General features: G+C 47.2%; 1 protein-coding gene across 14 annotated transcripts in view; it reads left to right on the top strand.

The window, feature by feature from the left end:
• Kalrn (kalirin RhoGEF kinase) overlaps positions 1–19,239 on the top strand; it is a 609,827-nt gene that overhangs the window by 546,509 nt on the left and 44,079 nt on the right. For all 14 annotated transcript variants that reach the window (XM_026785738.1, XM_026785749.1, XM_026785747.1 and 11 more), the window contains 10 exons: positions 3,695–3,825; positions 8,157–8,223; positions 8,834–8,937; positions 9,101–9,170; positions 9,426–9,512; positions 10,002–10,094; positions 11,183–11,233; positions 12,010–12,087; positions 14,854–15,039; positions 15,585–15,756. In XM_026785738.1, coding sequence (XP_026641539.1) covers positions 3,695–3,825; positions 8,157–8,223; positions 8,834–8,937; positions 9,101–9,170; positions 9,426–9,512; positions 10,002–10,094; positions 11,183–11,233; positions 12,010–12,087; positions 14,854–15,039; positions 15,585–15,756 — 1,039 coding nt within the window. The remainder of the gene's footprint in view (positions 1–3,694; positions 3,826–8,156; positions 8,224–8,833; positions 8,938–9,100; positions 9,171–9,425; positions 9,513–10,001; positions 10,095–11,182; positions 11,234–12,009; positions 12,088–14,853; positions 15,040–15,584; positions 15,757–19,239) is intronic.

Below are 19,239 nucleotides of genomic sequence, written 5' to 3'. Positions count from 1 at the left end.
TACTGCGTGATGATGGGTGAGCAGGGAGCAGAGCGAGGGCATGTGCCCCAAGACCCAGGGACTAGGGCACGTGTTCACTTCACCAGGACAGTGGCCTTCCTCTGTTGTAAGCCACCTATTTGAATCCTCTTTGCATTTCTAGCCCCTGACCTTGGATTAGCCTTTGGAACTTATATTGTTCCTTTCTTGTTCACTTCTCTTTTGTTTGCTGGATGCTGTGGCCCTGAACCACAGGTGGGGCAGAAGTTTTGACTACAGGACAGACTGGCAACCACTGTCTCTTTCCTCCTGGGGACAGCACTGATGACAAGTTACCCTGGTGGCCCCAGGCTGGATGCCTGTATCCAACTTTAGCACAGGCAGCTGGGTCCTCACAGGGGGTCACTCTGGAATTACTATAAGCAGGAGAGCCAGCTCCCTTGTTCCAGGCAGGCTGCCCAGCATAAGAACTAGGTCAGGTCCTTTATTTCCCTGTCACTGTGACACTCTCCTGACTGGCCCAGAGTCCTCTCCAAGAGATAGCCGGGCTTCTTTGCTCAAACAAAGTCAAGAGGGAAAGGCAGATATTCCCGTGTGGCACACTGAGCTCCTTAGAGGCCCTTCACTCTGTAGACAGATTGGACCATGCCATGCTGATTGTGCCATGCACCCTGGAGACAGCGGCCTGCTTGCTGGCCCTGGCACTCGCCTTCCCACCAGCCTACAGGCCGCAGAACAAAGGCCACAACAGGACAGTGAGAGAGATGGGAAGTAAAAGACACTAATCAGATCCGTCCCCAGCTGGGTCCATCTGTGTTGGAGCCTGTCTCTGGTGATGGCACAGGGGACTTGTACTGGAAGGCTGCCTGTCCACTGGCTTTTCGGTCCTCAGCACCAGACATTCTAATTTCCTTAATAGCAGGTTACGAATCCTGTGTCTATAAATGTAGCTCAACCCTTCTCGACCTTTCTTTATTTTTAGCCTATACTGCTACTCTGGATATAACAGCATCCACGGTTGATTACTTGTTCTGTAAACACCTTTATGTCAAGTGGAAAGTAGTTGTCTCTCTCTCAAGTTGGAAGACATCATTGGTACTTTTAATTCTAGGGTTGGCAACAGATTCATGTTTGATCCTTGGCATAGTCTACCAATTTGGGGAGTCGGGGAGAAGGCCAATGTCACTGTTCAACATTAAGTTTGAAGACTCAAGTCTTAATATTCTCCATCTTTTCTCCTACTGGGTACCACATTTGCTTTGTCTCGTCTCCCTGGAATGTTCTTTCCTGCCTCTGTTTGGCTTCTGTTGACATACAGCAGCTGAGAGAGCTGGTGATGGATGCTCCCAAGTGCAGACCATCCACAGCCTTTGTTCTACCACCTCTGCACTTTGCATTCTTTGATCTCTGTGGCTTGTGTCTTAGGCCTGGTGTTTCCAAATACTAAATGAAGCCATTAGAAACCATAGGGGCTGGCATAGTCAGGCGCCTTGGGTAGCTGGCATGCCCTTCGTGCTTGTATTATAGATGCGCACCTCTATCTTGATCTCTAGGATTACTGTCTCTCTGCATTGCTTCTACCAATCCCCAGAACCAAATGCTTAGTGTCACTGGGTGGTCTTTTTGCCCAGGGTACTTGCATTACATACAGCCCAGCTCTCGGGCTCAGGGAAAACTGCAGAAGAGGGGTTGGAAAGAATGGAAGGGTAGGAAGACGGGGTGGGATCTTGCAGAACCTTGTCTTCTAGACATGGCGTGGCTCTTGTACCCATGAATTCAAAGCAACTATGGCTGTCTGACAAGACTGTGGTGGGCTATTTGTATACTGTGTGAAGGAGTATTGCTGTATAATAAAAAGCTGAATAGCCAATATGGAGGCAGGAGGTATAGGCGGGACTTCTGTAGAGAGAAAGGAAGAAGAGGAGATAATCAAAAGGCAGAGGAGTTACCAATGAGACATGGAGGGAGTCAGACATACAGAATGAAAGAAAGGTAAAAAGCCACATGGTAAAACATATTTTAGGGCTGGAGAGATGGCTCAGCAGTTAAAAGCATTGTGTGCTCTTCCAAAGGACACAAGTTCAATTCCCAGCAGCCACATGGTGGCTCACAACCATCTGTAATGAGGTCTGGTGTCCTCTTCTGGCCTGCAGGCATATATGCAAACAGAATATTGTATCTATAATAAATAAATAAATGTTTTTTTAAAAAACATATTTTAGTAAGATCAGGTTAATTTAAATTATAAGAGCTAGCGGGACAAGCCTAAGCTAAGACTGAACTTTCATAATTAATAATAATTCTCTATGTCGTCATTTGTGAGTTGGCGTCTCAAAGAAAAATCCGACTACACAAGACCTGTACAGGATTAGACCCAGCAACATTTCATCATGAAGGGGAAAGGACTCCTAAGCCCCTGTCCCCAACAGCTATTAACAGTTAGTTGGGAGAGATGTCACTTTCTTCAGTGGTGTAGCCACTGCTGAGTTGCTTATACTCAAATAAATAACCTCCCACCCTTTCTCATGAGACAGCCCTATTTATTTGCCACACTCAGAGATGAGAAGAGTTTTAACTAGAGAAGTGGGGGGATGAAATGGGGTAATGGGCAGTGAAAAGAGCTAAAATTTATTGCATATATGTCTGCCAAAATTAATTTTAAAAAATCTTCATGTCCGCCTGGCGGTGGTGGCACACGCCTTTAATCCCAGCACTTGGGAGGCAGAGGCAGGCGGATCTTTGTGAGTTTGAAACCAGCCTGGTCTACAAGAGCTAGTTGCAGGACAGGCTCCAAAACCACAGAGAAACCCTGTCTCGAAAAACCAAAAAAAAAAAAACAAAAAAAAAAAACTTAATGTCTGCCAAAATTAATTTTAAAAAATCTTCAAAGACCTATATGATGAGATCCTAAATATACATTAAGCCAGTAAGCTTAATACATTAAAATATTAGTTTGGCCCCAGAGAGTATGTTCCTACTGCCAGTTACAACTTGAGTATATACGGTTTGAGTATGTCACTGTTACCAGTGCCAGCCACAGAGAGAGACTCACCTGTGCGGCACTTGGAACTTTTCCTGGAGTTTGTACAAGTATCATATCTGTTCCTTAAAAGTTTGCTAAAATGGAGAATCTGATCTGAAAACCCAGAGACCCACAAGACAGTTTCATGTCCCTTGCAAGAGTATACTGTGCCCATCAGACCTGGAGCTAGACCTCAGGTTCCTTATCTCTGCTGCTTCTAGAGCACTGTATTAATCTATTTCCTGATTTTTTTATTAGTTATGTAGCACCTTGGTTAACAGAAATGAGGATTACTAAAAGACAGCTCTTGTTAAATAACCTTAACAAAGATGTTTTTAGAAAAGGCCACCACCGCTGGCTCTTTCTTGACTGCATCTCGTTGTCTTCTACCAAAGTACTGCCGCGTATGTAACAAAGTATGATTCCCACCACCTAGCCCTGTCACTTCCTTTTGTGTCTCAATTTGCATAAAATGGTCCTACTGCTGGTTTCCCTTTCCCATACCATATTTGGTTTAGAATCCCAGTGGTTAGCTTTCCTGCTGGAGCCCTCGCCCAGAGATAAGTCGCCATGACAATTTCATTATGTCTGGGCAGTTGGCGGCATACGGATACTCTGTGTACTGGACAGACACGGAGCTTGCAAATAACTCACCAGAGCTCGCTCTGAGGCTATTTATCCTTCTCCCCTTAGACTCTGGAAGGAGGCTCTTATCGGGGGAGCTTGAAGGACCCCACAGGCTGCCTGAATGAGGGGATGACCCCTCCCACACCTCCTAGAAACCTGGAAGAAGAACAGAAAGCCAAGGCTCTGAGAGGCAGAATGTAAGTGACTCTCTATCCCGCCCTGGTACATGTGTGTGCTGAGCAGCAGCCAAGGGGTCCTATGCTGTCTGCCTGCTACTCTCATCCTTTCTAGAAGATGACCAGGTCTGTACAGTGCATCACTGATATCAGCAAGTCACTTTGAAGAATAATAATTATTATTCATCTTAATGAAGCTTGGGCTGGAGGTATATTCTGTGAGATAGCTGTTACTGACAAGTGTGGTTATAACCAAGATCTAATACAACTGTAAAACATGCTGAAAGAAAATAGGGTTCAGAGAACTGGGGGAGTTACCATGGTCTGCAGTACCAGAGAGTCCCTGACTGTGGCAGAAGTTTGGTGGAGATGATCTGAAGAGATGCCCCCCGGGTTCCGTAGGTAAGAGACGCATAGGAGAGGCTCTCTGCCTGGTGGGGCCCATTTCTGCTGCTTCTCCCTGGGCTTCACATCCATTTGTAGGTTTCATTCTACAAGAACCTCCTGTGCTTTGAATGACTAGTGGTAAGATAAAATTCACATCTTGTAAAAAACCCACGTGCTGTGTAAGGTTTGAGTCCTCTACCTTGATGCGGACTCAGTCTCCTGGGATTTGGGATTCTGAGGACAACTCTGAACATCCGCAAAGCAGAAACAGAGCCCTTCCAGAACTTAAGTTGTCTCCTTTGGAGTTGAGTCCTGTAGAAGCAAGCTGCCAGTAACTCAGGGTGTGAGGTTGTGAGGGACACTCAGAATGGGTTCTTCAGCAGCTGTGAAGGGTCTTCTCATTTACATCCGCCAGGCCACAGACACAAGAATGAGCAGAAATAACTGAAGCCAAGTCCTTTTGCTGCTGGCAGATATGCAGAGTAAACATTTAGGGCTTTGTTTCCTTGGAAGCAGAAGTGCTAACATCTTAGTGAGAGCCTGGTTTCAAAGCAGGGCTGTCACTGCATCGTGAAGAGGAGCAAGTGTTGTGTAAACTAATATCTGTGTTCACCCCCAGAGCCTTTTAAGGGTCAGGAGGGTCTCAAGAATTTAGTGGATGAGTCGTCATCTCCAAAGTGAGGTTTTCTGGACCTTGTCCAACATGTGCTCTCCCCCAGCTTCTCCTGTGGTCGGGACACTAGCGGGGGAGGGGACCGGAACTGGTTCCAGTCCTTTGTCAAGATGAAGCCCGGCTTATGTCAGGGAAGTGAAGCTCCTATCAGGAAAGTGACCTGTGAGGTAACGGGTGGTCCTTGGAAGAGCCAGTGCCTTCAGTTGTCTCTCCGACTGAATGGGCCTGAGTAGCACTTACATTATTATCCAAAGGAGATGTTGTTTGATTTTGTTGGAACAAGCTAGAAACGCTTGTTGCTTTTTAGCTGTACCCATCTGTATCCATCGCCTCTCTCTCATCCGATTCTCATCAAACCCTCCACTTCCCGTATCCTGAATCCCCTTGAGAAACGACCTGTTGAATGTCTCTTACTGTTTACGTCCTCACGCCAACCTGCTGGACTTCACGGCAAGCATGAAAGAGCAGATGAAGTGGTGTCCGGTTGTAAATACTCTAAGAGGCTAGAAGGGCGGTGTAGACTTGGAGGCTCAGTCAGATGACAGGAAGACACCAAAGAGCCAAGTGAGAGGTACACGGGGAGAAGATTTCAGGTGGCCTTTGTCCAGAAGGAGGAAGACACTCGGAATGGACTTGCTGCCCTTCAGTTTTGACCACACATCCACTAACCAGATGCCCATCGGGCATGTCTTCTGTCTCGCCAGCGGGATAAATCAATGGATAAGACAAACAATAGCAACAACAGAATATCTTTGCTTGTGGCAGGTTTACATTCTAATGGGAGAAACCAGACAAACAAAATAAATTAAGTAGTAGGTTGGAACCTGGAGAAGAAAGAAAACAGAGCAGGCTAAAGAACATCAGGCACGGGTAAGACCATGCTGCAGTTTGAAACCACTTCTTCCGGGCTCCCACAGAGAGCAGGAAGAGGCAAGGAACTCACCACGGAGGAACAGCGTCTTAGCGGTGGGGCCAGCCAGTGCCAAGGCTCAGAATTCTCTGTGGAAGGCCTCCCATCCCCTACTAGCGTGTAAGGTGGCAGTCACAAGATACTTAACCTTCACTGTCAGCTTGAATGGATGAGAAGCCCCTGGGAAACGCAATTCTGGCTCCATCTGTGGAGACACTTCCAGAAGAGTGACCCCAAGCATATGTGTTATCATCCCATGGTGTGGGTTCTGTACTGAGTGGAAAGGAAGCAAGAGGAAACTAGGCTGAACACCAATGTTGCTTTTTTTCAGGCATTTAGTCAGACCAAAAAGATAAATAACTAATACAAAGTCCATATGTAGCTGGAAGAACTTTAGGTAGACCAAAAAATACCATTCATTTACTGTAGGGATTGGACATGGAAACGAATTGCGTTGTTTCTAACTAGTTTGCCAGTTAGTCATGAGCTGCCTTGGGAAGCGTGTATACCAATCTAGTTTTGTTTTGTTTTCTGAAGGAGTCTTGTTATGGAGCCCAGGCTGGCCTAAACTCTTCATTCTCCTGCCTCTCAAGTACTGTGATTTTAGGTGAGCTCCCCACTACACCAGGTAGACTTCATTGATGATATCTCATCTTCCCGGTAGTTCCCTTTCCTAGAGGCTCCAAAACCAAGACAACCTCCATTGCTCAGCAAAAAACTGAAGATAAAAAACCCAGCAACAAGGCACTGGCCCTCCTCTCAAAGGGCCAGCCAGCCCCAAATTCCCACTCTCATTTTCCTGTGGGTTTTCTCTTACCACTGTCTTCCAGGAAGTAACTTGGTCCATGCTAAAGATACATCTGAAGGCTTCTATTTGCCCTCTCCAGCTCCTTCCTGTGGCCTGAAACACAGGATCGTGTGTTGGAGGGAGAGAAGCAGCTGGAAGTGCTGAGCACGCTGATAAAGCAAGCGTGTGTTCTTTGCTACCTCCATGCGCTCTGAGGCCCTGACCTCAGCAGCTTCTCTGAGCTCTGGAGAAAAGCATTGAAGATGAATTGCTTCCTGGGTTAGAACACTTGCTGGGTTGTATCAGTCACTGCTCCTCTTTGACATCTCAGAGTGCCATCCCTTCTGTCAACTGGGCCAAAATAAACTGTGCTGGTGTGCCTCCAGGCAAAACTCCTGCTGACTCTTGTAAACACAGGACCTCGGGGCCCTGTGCATAACCACAGTGTCTTCTGTTCAGTGTTTGACTCTCAGAACTGAAGAAAGGAAGTGGCATTTGGGTAGAGACTCAGGGATGCCAGAGGCCTGGCTGGTCTGTTCCCTAGGCGGTAGATTACTGGGAAAGGATAGTCTTTGGATCCAAATGCTTAGGTTCAAATCCCATCTCTGCTCTTCACTTTGTAGGTTTGGACAAGCCCCCTAACCTTCCCATTTATCTCAATATCTAGATGATAGGATTTTACAATCCCTGCCTTGTTATAAGCATGAGGAAACCCAGATGGGGTAACTGGTATGTAATAAATGCGCTAGGACATAAAAGTAATTCATAAAGAACCCAGAAAGGCAAATGCTCTTGTCATTATCCGTCCCACATCGTGGGGTAGGGAATGCTGTGTTCAAAGTTCTGAACATGTAATATTTGCAGTCAGACCTTGATTGAGGATTTTCCAGGCCAGTTACCATGGATACATTCCTGAATAAGTGGAGATTATGTATTGTAGAAGCTTTACTCAATATCTCCCCAGCCTTTCAAGGCTAGTTAACAAAGAAACGTCTTTCTTCTCTTACTAAGATAAGAACAGAGCCTAAAGAAAGGACTAAAAGTCTCATGTTGATCCCTTGGTCTCAACACTTTCATAATTCAGTTTGCAAAAAAAAATGGTTATCGTTCTTTCCACCCTGTGTTTCTACAAGAGGGGATGGAGTGTAGCTTTGTTCATAGAGTGCTTGCCTTGTATGTACGAAGTCCCTGGTTCAATACCCAGCACTGCTTAAAACTGGCTGTGCAACCTACATCTCTAATCCCGGCACTCAGGAGGCAGAAGCAGGAGGATCAGAACTTCATGATCGTCTTTGACTGTCTAGGGAAATTGAGGGCAGCCTGGGAAATATGAGACCTCATCTTGGGGGGAGGGAGGAAAGTAATGGGCACACTCCCCCCTCACCTGACTGTTGTGCCCCCTGAGGACGGCCCTCCCAAGCCCTGCACCCTCATCTCATCAATGAAACTCCGTGTGTGCTGAAGACATCTTTCTCGTGTGCTATGTGAGGGTCTTGATTGTTAAGTTTTCTGAAATCACGTTCCTGTGATCTTAACAGTGGAAATTTCTTGCTTGATAGTGAATAGGAACCTTGCTGTCTTTACCTCTTGCTCAGGTTTGTCCTGAATGAGCTGGTGCAGACAGAGAAGGATTACGTCAAGGACCTGGGCATTGTGGTGGAGGTAAGCAGATGGCAGCAGGGGTGTGTGTGTGTGTGTGTGTGTGTGTGTGTGTGTACGTACGTGTGTACAATCTGTGCTCGCCTGGTCAGGAGCAAATTGGACCCTACCTGGGCCCAGGTGTCTTAACCTATTGACTATACATATTGGACTTTAGGGAGCTTTGCAGAAATGAAAATAAAAATAGTAGAATTCAGACAAAACATGGATGTGGATTTTTGTTTTCTTCTTGAAGTATTTTAATGTTTGGGGGAGAGGAGGCACATACCTTTAATCCCAGCACTCAGGAGCCAGAGGCAGGTGGATCTCTGAGTTCAAGGATAGCTTGATCCATAGAGAAAGTTTCAGGACAGCCAGAGCTGTCCAGAGAAACCCTGTCTAAAAAAGGAAGGAAGGAGGGAAGGAAGGAAGGAAGGAAAGAAGAAAGGGAAGAAGGAAATATTTTAATGGGTGTAGAGGGAGCTGGGGCCTGGTTGAGTGGGAGAAGCCACCCTAGTGCTGTCTTCAGATCCCCACATGGCGGGCGTGTGGGCTGACACGGATGCTGAGGGATGGGGGTTGGCCCAGGACGCTGTCTGTAAAGTCTTCTGCTGACGTCACCTCTGTTGTGCAGGGCTTCATGAAGAGAATAGAAGAGAAGGGGGTCCCTGAGGACATGCGAGGAAAGGACAAGATGGTGTTTGGAAACATCCACCAGATTTATGACTGGCATAAAGAGTAAGTTCCATGCCACCGGGAATGGAGCATCTGCCCCCCTCCCGCATCGGAAGAGCAGGGTGTTTGATGGGAGCCTCTTGTTTCATTCTGGAGTCACTTGTTTCATTCTGGAGAGGTGGTGTCTGCCCAAGAAATACAACTTCCTTCTCCTCTTACCTTTTAGTTTTTTCCTGGCTGAACTGGAAAAATGTATCCAAGAGCAAGACAGACTGGCCCAGCTCTTCATTAAACACGTGAGTGTGAGCCTGGCTGTCTCCCGTCTCCCCAGGTGCCAACCCACTCATTCTAAAACTCCTGCTCTCTTGGGTTCTTCCTGGTTTTCTCTCTCTCAGCACCCTGGTTTTGTTTTTCTAACACACTTGGTCATTCCACTGCCCCGTTCTTTCCTGCATGTGACCATTCCTTGTTCTTAACTGCTCTTGACTCGAGGAGGGGGCGGGGGTGAGCAGAAAGCAGGTGCCTGATTGTCACATTTCCTGCCGTCCCAGGAGCGGAAGCTGCATATCTATGTGTGGTACTGCCAGAACAAGCCACGCTCCGAGTACATCGTGGCCGAATACGATGCCTACTTTGAGGTGAGCAACTTCTCATGGGTGAGCCACTCAGATCCACCACGGCAGCCACATTGAGACACACCCCAGATCCTCCACCCACAGGCGCCCCTGCCACTGGCCTTCATGACAGGAAACCTACCCCCACAGACCAATTAGCTTCTCAGCGTCATCTGCATAGGCACCTTGGCTTGAAGAAGCGCTGGGTGCCTCTGTGGACACACTGTCGCCAAGCCTTGGTGTACAGAAAGATTCCATCACAGACTATCTCTGAACACTCTTGTCCTTCTCATGTGACCCCTGAGCAGATTGCGGCCACCATCTTCCCCACCTGCCCCTGGGAGAGGACCATGGTGTGACAGTGCTCACTGTGAAAACTCAGGAGCTAAGCAAGGCCTTGGGGCTGTGTGACACCTAGCTCATGAATGGTGGGGTAGGCAGTTGTAGCTGGAAGATTCACAGGTTTTTCTGGAGAGCTTGAGTCACTCACCCCTTTGAACCTTTGTATTTCAGGAGGTGAAACAAGAGATCAATCAAAGGCTGACCCTTAGTGACTTCCTTATCAAGCCCATTCAGAGAATAACCAAGTACCAGTTGCTACTCAAGGTAAGAAGCTGAGCGCCTGGGCCCAGACTGGAGAAGTGTCTCCTCAGACTGGAGCAGTGGGCATAGCGATTGGGAGTACCGCTGCCCTTCAGCCTGGAAAACGGCCGGTTGCTATCAGCCTTGCGCCTGAATCTTGCATGGCCCTCGTTTCTGCCCTTAAGGTTGCTTGCTACTTGTTTTTCTTTCTCTAATTTATTGTCTTCCCCACACCTCTCTCCCTTTCTCTTTCTTCTTTCACTTGGGGAACTGAGCCTAGGGCCCCAGCTCTATATAGTATCTCCACCTGAGCCCCCACTCTCCCTTTATTATAGCCATTCACTCAGTGCTTTGAAAACTAAAGTATAAGCCAGGCATGGTGCCGTTCGTCTGTCTTCCTAGCATTCAGGACATGAAAGCAAGAAGGTCATGAGCATGTAGCCAGCCTGGGCCGTGGAGGGAGACCCTATCGCAAACAAGCAGCAACAAAACCCTCAAAAATAACAAGAGTATAAGAATGACATAGAGCCGGGCGTTGGAGGCGCACGCCTTTGATCCCAGCACTCAGGAGGCAGAGGCAGGCGGATCTCTGTGAGTCTGAGACCAGCCTGGTCTACAGAGGGAGTTCCAGGACAGGCTCCAAAACCACAGAGAAACCCTGTCTCAAAAAAATAAAATAAAAAAAAAGAAAAAAAAAGAAAGAAAGAAATAAAAAGAAAAGAATGAAGAATGAAATAGAAAGGAAGGGGTGGCCCTGGAGACCTTCCATAGTCCCTAAGATCTGATCTTATACTAAACGACTTAGCTTGATGTGTTTTCTTCTGGAAACAGGAGGCCAAGCAGAAGGGAAAAGACGCGACTTTCTCCTGTCTGTCCTGTCTCCGTGCCACTCTCTCTCCTCCCCTTTGTCCCTTCTCCCAGCCTTAGCTGTCGTATTCTGAAGCCTTTCTCGGTGTCAGACATGACTCACGCCATTTCATTTCTCAGCCACTACAAAGCATCGCCACCTCCACCGGGGAGGGAAGTCTGTTGCATTTTTACGATGAGTTTTCTTTTATGGCTCTCTGGCTATGTTACTCTCTGATTCACCCTCCCACGCCCTTCCTTGCCAGGACTTCCTGCGATACAGCGAGAAGGCTGGTTTGGAGTGTTCAGATATCGAGGTAGGTTTCTGCTTATAATGCTCGCTGTTCTTAGGGACTGTCCAGTGTCTCGTCCCCAAAGGGAAAAGATGATCAGAAGGTCCAGGGTTCAAGCCACTCCCCTCTTACTCAGCAACATGAGGCATGGCAAGTGCTACTGAACACTGAGTGTTTCTGAGAATTTCAGAATCCTGTCCAGGGCCAGCCCAGAGCCGAGCCCACTAATGTTTGGGGCTCTTGCTGGATATAGAGAGAGAGGGTGACATTTGACATTGGGTAAAATTGCAGAGATTCATTATGCAACTTTGTCCCTGACTCCAAGTGCCTTTTGACCCTAACACAAATTATTCCATTTCCATCCCCCCGGCACACACTAAGAATTACCTCCTAAATGTTCCTTTGTGCTGCCATAGGGATTATTTAAAGCCAAAGAGGTTGCAGCCATTCCTGGCAGGTTATTTTAGGTCAGAACCGCCTGTGTTTTAACAACCAGGCTAAGCTGTTGCTTGGACATTCTGAAAGCAACACAGAAAAGTTTTTAAAAAGCGAGAGGTAGAAAAAGGATGGGCCAGGTCACATGTCCCCCTTGTGTTGTCACTACTGACATGGAGCCCTTGTGCCAGTACCAGCCTGTCCTATCTAAACCCCACACAGTCCTAAGAGTGAGCAGCAAGGGACCACACCCTCTCTGAAAACAAAGGGCCTAGGGGAGATAAGTTCCTCCTCCCAGTCCTGAATTTGCGAGTTTCCTACCAAATCCTGTTCTCCCATCCTGAGTGATGTGTTCTTTCCCACAGAAAGCGGTGGAGTTAATGTGCCTTGTTCCCAAACGGTGCAATGACATGATGAACCTGGGACGCCTGCAGGGCTTTGAGGTGAGCCCTTCAAAGTGCTGCTAAGCCCCCCATAGACAAGAGCCAGGCCACGGAAGTGAGCCAGGCCACAGAAGTTCTTCCCTTTGAAGCCGTCATGCACCCCGCCACAGCCCCTCCAGTTCACAGATCTGGAAGATGGAGCTATTGCAGAAGTTCAGTGATAAGACAGGAATATGCTTTTGACCAAACTGGGGGGTCAGAATTCTAAGGGGACTGGGAAGGGACAGAGTTCCTTGGGACTGCTTGAGCCACAGTCTCCTCCCTCCTTCCTCCTGATTAAGAAAGGCAAGGATCTGCGGGATGTGTGATAAGCTAGGAACCCAAGTGGGGAAATGAACTCTTCTTCAGGGGCGGGCCTTTTCTAGAAGTCTGTATCGTGGTTGGATTTTTAGATCAGTGAATGTTTAAGATATCACACCTTTCTGTTCCTTAACAAGGGAACAAGTCTTAAGGGAAGCAGATGTCCAAACGACACACTGGTCTGGAAGAGCTACCATAGCAGAACACACTATACATCAGGTGGCTTAAATGACAGAGGTCTCCTCACCAGTGTGAGGCCCGGGCACCGTGAGGAAGGGTTTCCTCCCAGTCTCACTCCTTAGTTTGTTGGTAGCATCTTCTGGATCCAGTGGCATTTTCCTGAATCTCGTCACCTTCCCTCTGGATGTGATATTATATGTTTGTCCAAATCTCCCCTTTCAAAATCCTATTTCCTAGCAATCCCAGAGTCTAAGGTTGAATTATTCTTTTTTAGATCAAAGGGATTCCTGGAAGTTGAGATAATTAGGAAAGAGGTTCTTCCCAGACCAGCCCTGCTAAATTAGCACAGGTTAGCCCAGATAAAGTGCAGCAGGAAGGCCAGCTGTGGTGTCCCTGCAAGTGGAAGAAGCTACAGCCTGGTTTTGGGGTTGTCCTCTCGTCTCCCTTGGGCTGTCTCCCTTCTAGTCCATCCTTCATGCCCCGGCCTGATAGGAACCAGGCAGCAGGTTTGCATGGGCTCCCAGCTCTCTAAGGTAGACCTCAGTCAGACGCTAACATCAGTGAGCTACTCAGCTCACATGTACTCTTGACTTTATTGGTGGTTTCTTGTTATCAGCCTGGAGAGATTTTCTCCTTTTCTTTCACCAAGTCTGGGGCTATTGTAAGCAAATCAAGTTCTCTGCTACCTTTTACTCTTCAACCTAGATAGATGCCCTAGTGTTTTCTGACTAGCTTTCTCTGAGTCCCTTCAGGAAGTGCCCATGGAGTGGAAGGAGGCCATCTGTTTGTGCTGTCTGACCCACCAGAGAGAGAGGCGGGGGGGGGAGAGAGAACTGTAAAGCCACACACGAGAATGTGCAGTTTTCTCTTTTAAATCAAGCACCATTGTCCTGTCTTTTCATCTTTAAGTCTCAGGGAATCTGCTCTGCCTTCCCACAGCTGCTTGGGAAGGACAGTGAGCATGCTCCTCCCTCTTTGGGCCCCTCATTCTCATTGTCTCCCTCTCAGACCTTGTAGTTTTTCCCTTTAGTGCTGACTACCTGAGCCCCAGATTGCATTCTTGGGTAATGTTAATGGAGGGTGTTGAGCTTTCCTGGCTAGCTGGGCACTGGCTGAATATTAACTCTGGACCGGGTGGAGATAAGCCTGTTCTCCTGCTGACCTTGGCGGTCAGTGTTTCTCAGCAACACAAAGGGAAAAATGACCCCTGTGCCAGGGAATGCTTGGAATATATGGCACCACGTGCAGGGCATGACTGACATTTGCACTAAAGGGCAAAAGTTGTCCCTAAGACAGAGTACGTTTCATAGACCCTCTGACCCCTGTCCCAGATGTCAGAGTCTTCTTATTGCAGAGCAATTAAAGAAATAAATGATAAAATGGTGGTGCTTTCCGATAGGTACTGTGAGACCTGCTGGATGGACACATTCCCTTGGAAAATGTCTCTGGGATGCTGATTACAAGCCAGGAAAGCAGACAGGCTTCCCCACCCCAGCTGGGTGGTGTGTGGTTTGATAGCTGGAGTCCTTTTAAGAAGGATCACAAGATCCGGAGAAATATCTCTGGCCTTGTAAAAACTGGAGCTGATGTATTTAACAAAAACTTCCGAATACCCTTACCTTAAAGAATAGAAGGAGGTGAAAGGGACCCAAGTCATCAGGTTCTTTGAGGTCCTGTTTCTAGTACTCTCTTTGGCCACAAATTGGTCCTAGGTTCATAACAATGAGCATACCCCCAAGCCCATGCCACAAAGAAACCAGGCAGAAAGATTCTCAAAGCAGGGAGGGAAGATAGGCTAAGGCCAGCTCCAAACATCACCAATCTTCTCTAATTTAAAAACAAAAGAACAAAAAAGTACCAGGCCAGGTGGTACCTATCTTTAATCCTATCACTCAGGAAACAGGCAAGTAGGTCTCTGAGAGCTCAAGGCTAGCCTAGTCTACCTAGCAAGTTTCAGGCTAGCCAAAGCTACGCAGTGAGATCCTGTCTCAAAAAGGGAGGACAGATAAGACCATGATCATTCGTTCCTTTGGCATTTGGGGCATTATTTCTTGTTGACTCCATCACCTACGCCCTTTCCTTTTTGGAACCTTACATGAACAGGGAAATTTCCATAGCGTATCCCGGATGAGTAATTGGATCCCAATTCAGTGTCTGGCTAGGATCCCAAGGCTTTCCTGTCAGGTCTATCTCCACATCCCCCAGAGATAGGAAACATGTAGCCCACGAGAGCTGAACCCATCTCCCTGATTTTCACGGCCTTCCCTGCACCCCTGTCTCTATCAGGGCACCCTAACGGCCCAGGGCAAGCTTCTGCAACAAGACACATTCTATGTGATTGAGCTGGATGCTGGCATGCAGTCCCGGACCAAGGAGAGGCGTGTGTTTCTCTTTGAGCAGATCGTCATCTTCAGTGAACTGCTCCGAAAGGGGTCCCTCACCCCAGGCTACATGTTCAAAAGGAGCATCAAGGTAAAGAGGGGCAGTGGGGTGCAGAGGGGCAAAGAGCAAAAGAGCATCAGGGGGCTGAAGCTACTTGGTGATCACCATGAGAAGCAATGACAGGCCCAGGTCCAGTCTTCGGCATGATCTTGAAGTATGCCTGGTCATGCCATTCACCCAAAGACAGAAAGAAGCTAGACACTTTACTCTTAGATCTACAGTAAGATTTGGAGACCTTGGAGACCTTTCCTGAGAGTAAAACTTTAAGTCCTCTTGGCTGGAGAAACGTCTTGGCACTTAAGAGCACTGACTGCTCCTCCAGAGGGGGTGGGTTCAGTGCCCTGCAGCCACGTGGTGGCTCCAGATCCACGGGTTCTGATACCCTCCTCTGATCTTCATAGTCACCCAGCACGAACATGGTGCAGAGATATACATGCAGGCAGAGTGCCCATGTAACATAAAATGCACGTGAAAACAAAGTGGGAGTTTAGAAAGAGCCGCTTTGAAGGACAGTAGTGGGTTCTGATTTAGTTTAGCTCCTTGAGTATGAAAAGGATAAACTGGTTTCATTTCAGATGAATTACTTGGTCCTGGAGGAGAATGTTGACAATGACCCCTGCAAGTTTGCACTCATGAACAGGGAGACTTCAGAGAGGGTCATTCTGCAGGCTGCCAACTCGGACATCCAGCAGGCCTGGGTGCAGGACATCAATCAAGTCCTAGAAACACAAAGGGACTTCCTAAATGGTACGTGATAGGCCTGCTTCTAGCAAGGCCATTTCAGGGGTCCCAACCCCTGAGCATCTTTGGGTCTAAGTTCATGGAGACTTAGGAGATGGTCTCCAATCTCATATAGCTCCAGAGACAACTTCAGAAGCCCCTTAACTTGAGGCGTAAATGGAACAAACAGGTAGGAGAAAGGGGTATTTAATCGAAGGGGTATTTGTCGATAGGAAATTGTGTATGTATGCCTTTGTGGTCCCCATGGACAACTGGTAATAATTCGGGGGAAATTATAAAACAAGCAGGCACATCCTGTATCCTAGGGACCTAAGTTCTGTAATTCTTGTTCTCTCTCCTTGTAGTGGGTGGCTGCTCCTTTCATAGGCTCTCCAGGATTATCTACTGATAACTAGGAGTTTGGTAAAACAGTTCAAATCCTTCCTCTTTTCCCAGAGGTGAGAGCCTGGCTAAGCTACCCATCTAGCTGGCCTTGCCCCTTTCAAAGAAGACGATTGCTAAGCCTCACTCAGTAGTACCCAGCTTCCCACTAGTAATAAACTGGTGGTTACTCAGATAATGTGGACCCTACAGGCATCCGTAAGAGGTGACGGTTCACACCCTTAATCTCTGCACTCGAGAAGCAGAGGCAGGTGGATCTCTGTGAGTTCGAGACCAGCCTGGTCTATAGAAAGAGTTTCAGGACAACCAGGGCTACACAGAAAAACCCCGTCTTAAAACACACACACAAACACACGTGCACACACACAGAAACACACGTGCACACGCGGTGCAGTAGAATTGCTGTCTTGTGTCTTACTTTTGCCCCTGCTGCAGCTGTGCACCTGCAGCTTTGTATGAGTGGAGATGGATGACGGGAGGCAATGCTGCTCTGCTGCAAATGGAACCAATAATGCAGTCTCATGAGCATGCACCTGTATATATACAAACATGCATGCATGCATACATAGACACACGGGACATCGCTTTCAGGCGTATCGCCTCTTCTTAGCTGAGCTCTGTACACACAGCCACATGTCCCCATACATACATGTCTGTGCATGCCCACAAGCGTCCCAGGTGCCCCATCTCTTCTTACTAGTGAGTACCAAGGATTGTGGTATATAACCTTTTTGTTCCCATACATACTGAAACATGTATGTGGAAATAACACTGGACCACCTTGGTGTGTACTACTTACCTCTGTTGGAATGTACACATGGCCATGCACACTTGCACAAACACACATATCCTCATGGGCCCTCCCTTGGTCTGTCTCCTTGCTGGTGCAGTTTCTAGACTCTTCTAGGTGATGTGAACATAGCATTTACTGTCTATGTGTATAGTGTGGAAATGGCTGCTGGGGGAAAAGGTAAGAGGCGCCATCCTAGCTGAGGACCTTGGGTGAGACGCGTTGCTTCTCGGTGCCTGACTCAGCTTGTTTTATGAAAAAGAGACTTTGGAGTTAGATTTGTTCTAGCCAAGCTGGGGTGTACAGGTGGATGCCTACCTCAGGACAGATTGGCTACCTACACCACACCTACCCCAGGGCCAGCATGGCTACCTATACTACACCTACCTCAAGACAGGCCTACCCACACTACACCTACTGCATGGTCTATTAGCTAATGCATATTTCTAGCTAGCTCTTATATCTGTATTCATCTGTGCATCACCATGTGGTTGTAGCCTACTGGCAAGGTTCCATTCGGCATCTGTCTCTTGTGGCGGCTACATGGTGTCTCCCTGATTCTGCCTTCTCCTTCTCTGTCTGCTTGGAATTCCCACCTTACTCTATTTTGCCCTGTCGTAGGCCAAAGCAACTTTATTCATTAACCATAGAAGCAACACATATACAGAAGGACTTCCTACACTATACCTGCTTAGCATGCACTTGTGGGATCTTGAGTTCCAGCTTGAGTATTAAACAAGAGAAAGCTATCAACAAGATCCTTTGACTTCTGCTTTTCAAGACATGGTTTCTCTGTGTAGCTCTGGCTGTCCTGGAACTCACTATGTAGACCAGGCTAGCCTCAAAGATCCGCCTGCCTCTGCTCCCCAGTGCTGGAATTAAAAGTGTGCACCATCATTGCCTGGCTCAAGATCCCATGACTTTTAAAGACAGACATGGACATTCAGTGCTGTCTCTAGTTCACAGACAGTGTTTAGGGGCCATGTTCCCAATGGAAAAGGTGTGGAGCACTAAGAGCTCCCAACCAAGCTGCTCTTTTTTTTTTTAATATATATTTATTATGTATACAATATTCTGTCTGTGTGTTTGTCTGCAGGCCAGAAGAGGGCACCAGACCTCATTACAGATGGTTGTGAGCCACCATGTGGTTGCCGGGAATTGAACTCAGGGCCTTTGGAAGAGCAGACAATGCTCTTAACCACTGAGCCATCTCTCCAGCCCCCAAGCTTCTTTTTTATTCTCAAACATTGACAATTAAACAACCTAGACTAAAACTGAAATCTATATAGCTTATAATTTCCGAATATGCAACTTTGGATGAACACAGCTTGTTGTTAGGGTGATTTAATGTAAAAGATGTGCATATATAAAGTAGAGTCATCTAAATTGCATTCTATGGTGGATTTCTAGTATGGAAGTGGGGATGAGGGTTTTAAGTTAATCACTTCAGACCTAAAGTAAAATAAAAACTAATAAGCTAAAACCAGAGGTAAATTAACAATAGTGATTCCCATGTATTCACAGCTCTCCGCATCAGGAGTTAAACTAAGTGTTCTGTTTCTTCACCCTTCATCCCCACACCAGCACGACATGGCTGGATTATCACCCTGCCTTTTTTCAGATGAGGAAAGACAGACTTGGAGCCATTAAGAAAGTTGTCTAAGCAAAAGTAGTATGTGTTAGCAGGCAACTTCAGAGCAGGTTCTTCCATATGGTTCCCCGCGTCAGAGCAGAGATTCCTCCCTAGCAGAGAAGGGAGGGCGAGCATGGGAGAGGGATAGCCAGGCAGGCGACCAGCAGTAAGAACCTGAATCCAAAAGACAAAAGCCCACTGTTAGTAATGCCCACGTTTTGAGCTTCGCATGGTGGTACATGTCTGTAATTGTGCCAATCAGAAGGCTGAGACAGAATCAGTTCTCACTCAGGTGAGAGAGAGACTTTCTGATCTCAAGACGTAGTTATTCCAATTAAGGCTAGTGAAAGAATGCAGGCCTAGCCTTCAAAGTTTATTGAATAAAACAGCATTTCCCAGTGCTTGAGAGTAGTTACTGCTCATAACCAGGTGGCTCCCCAATTCCGTGCCATGGGTAGACTTCTCAACTCTGTAGAGCGCTTACTTAGCAAGAAAGTACTGAAATGTTCTGTGATGTACATAAACATGGAACCACATTGCTCTCAGCCCAGTCAATGATTCAGATTTTACGTGGTCCCAGTAGACCTTTCTCCTAAATATAGTGAATGATGGGGACATTGCTGAACGAGGTAATCGTTACCTAAATAGTTAATGCCCACAAAATTCTCCCAGGAGCCTTAGGGGC

This window comes from Microtus ochrogaster, chromosome 2 (genome assembly GCF_000317375.1).
Source record: "Microtus ochrogaster isolate Prairie Vole_2 chromosome 2, MicOch1.0, whole genome shotgun sequence".
NCBI classification, from domain to species: domain Eukaryota; kingdom Metazoa; phylum Chordata; class Mammalia; order Rodentia; family Cricetidae; genus Microtus; species Microtus ochrogaster.
The sequence above is the reverse complement of the archived record's forward strand: the minus strand, read 5'-3'. Positions and strand labels throughout refer to the sequence as shown.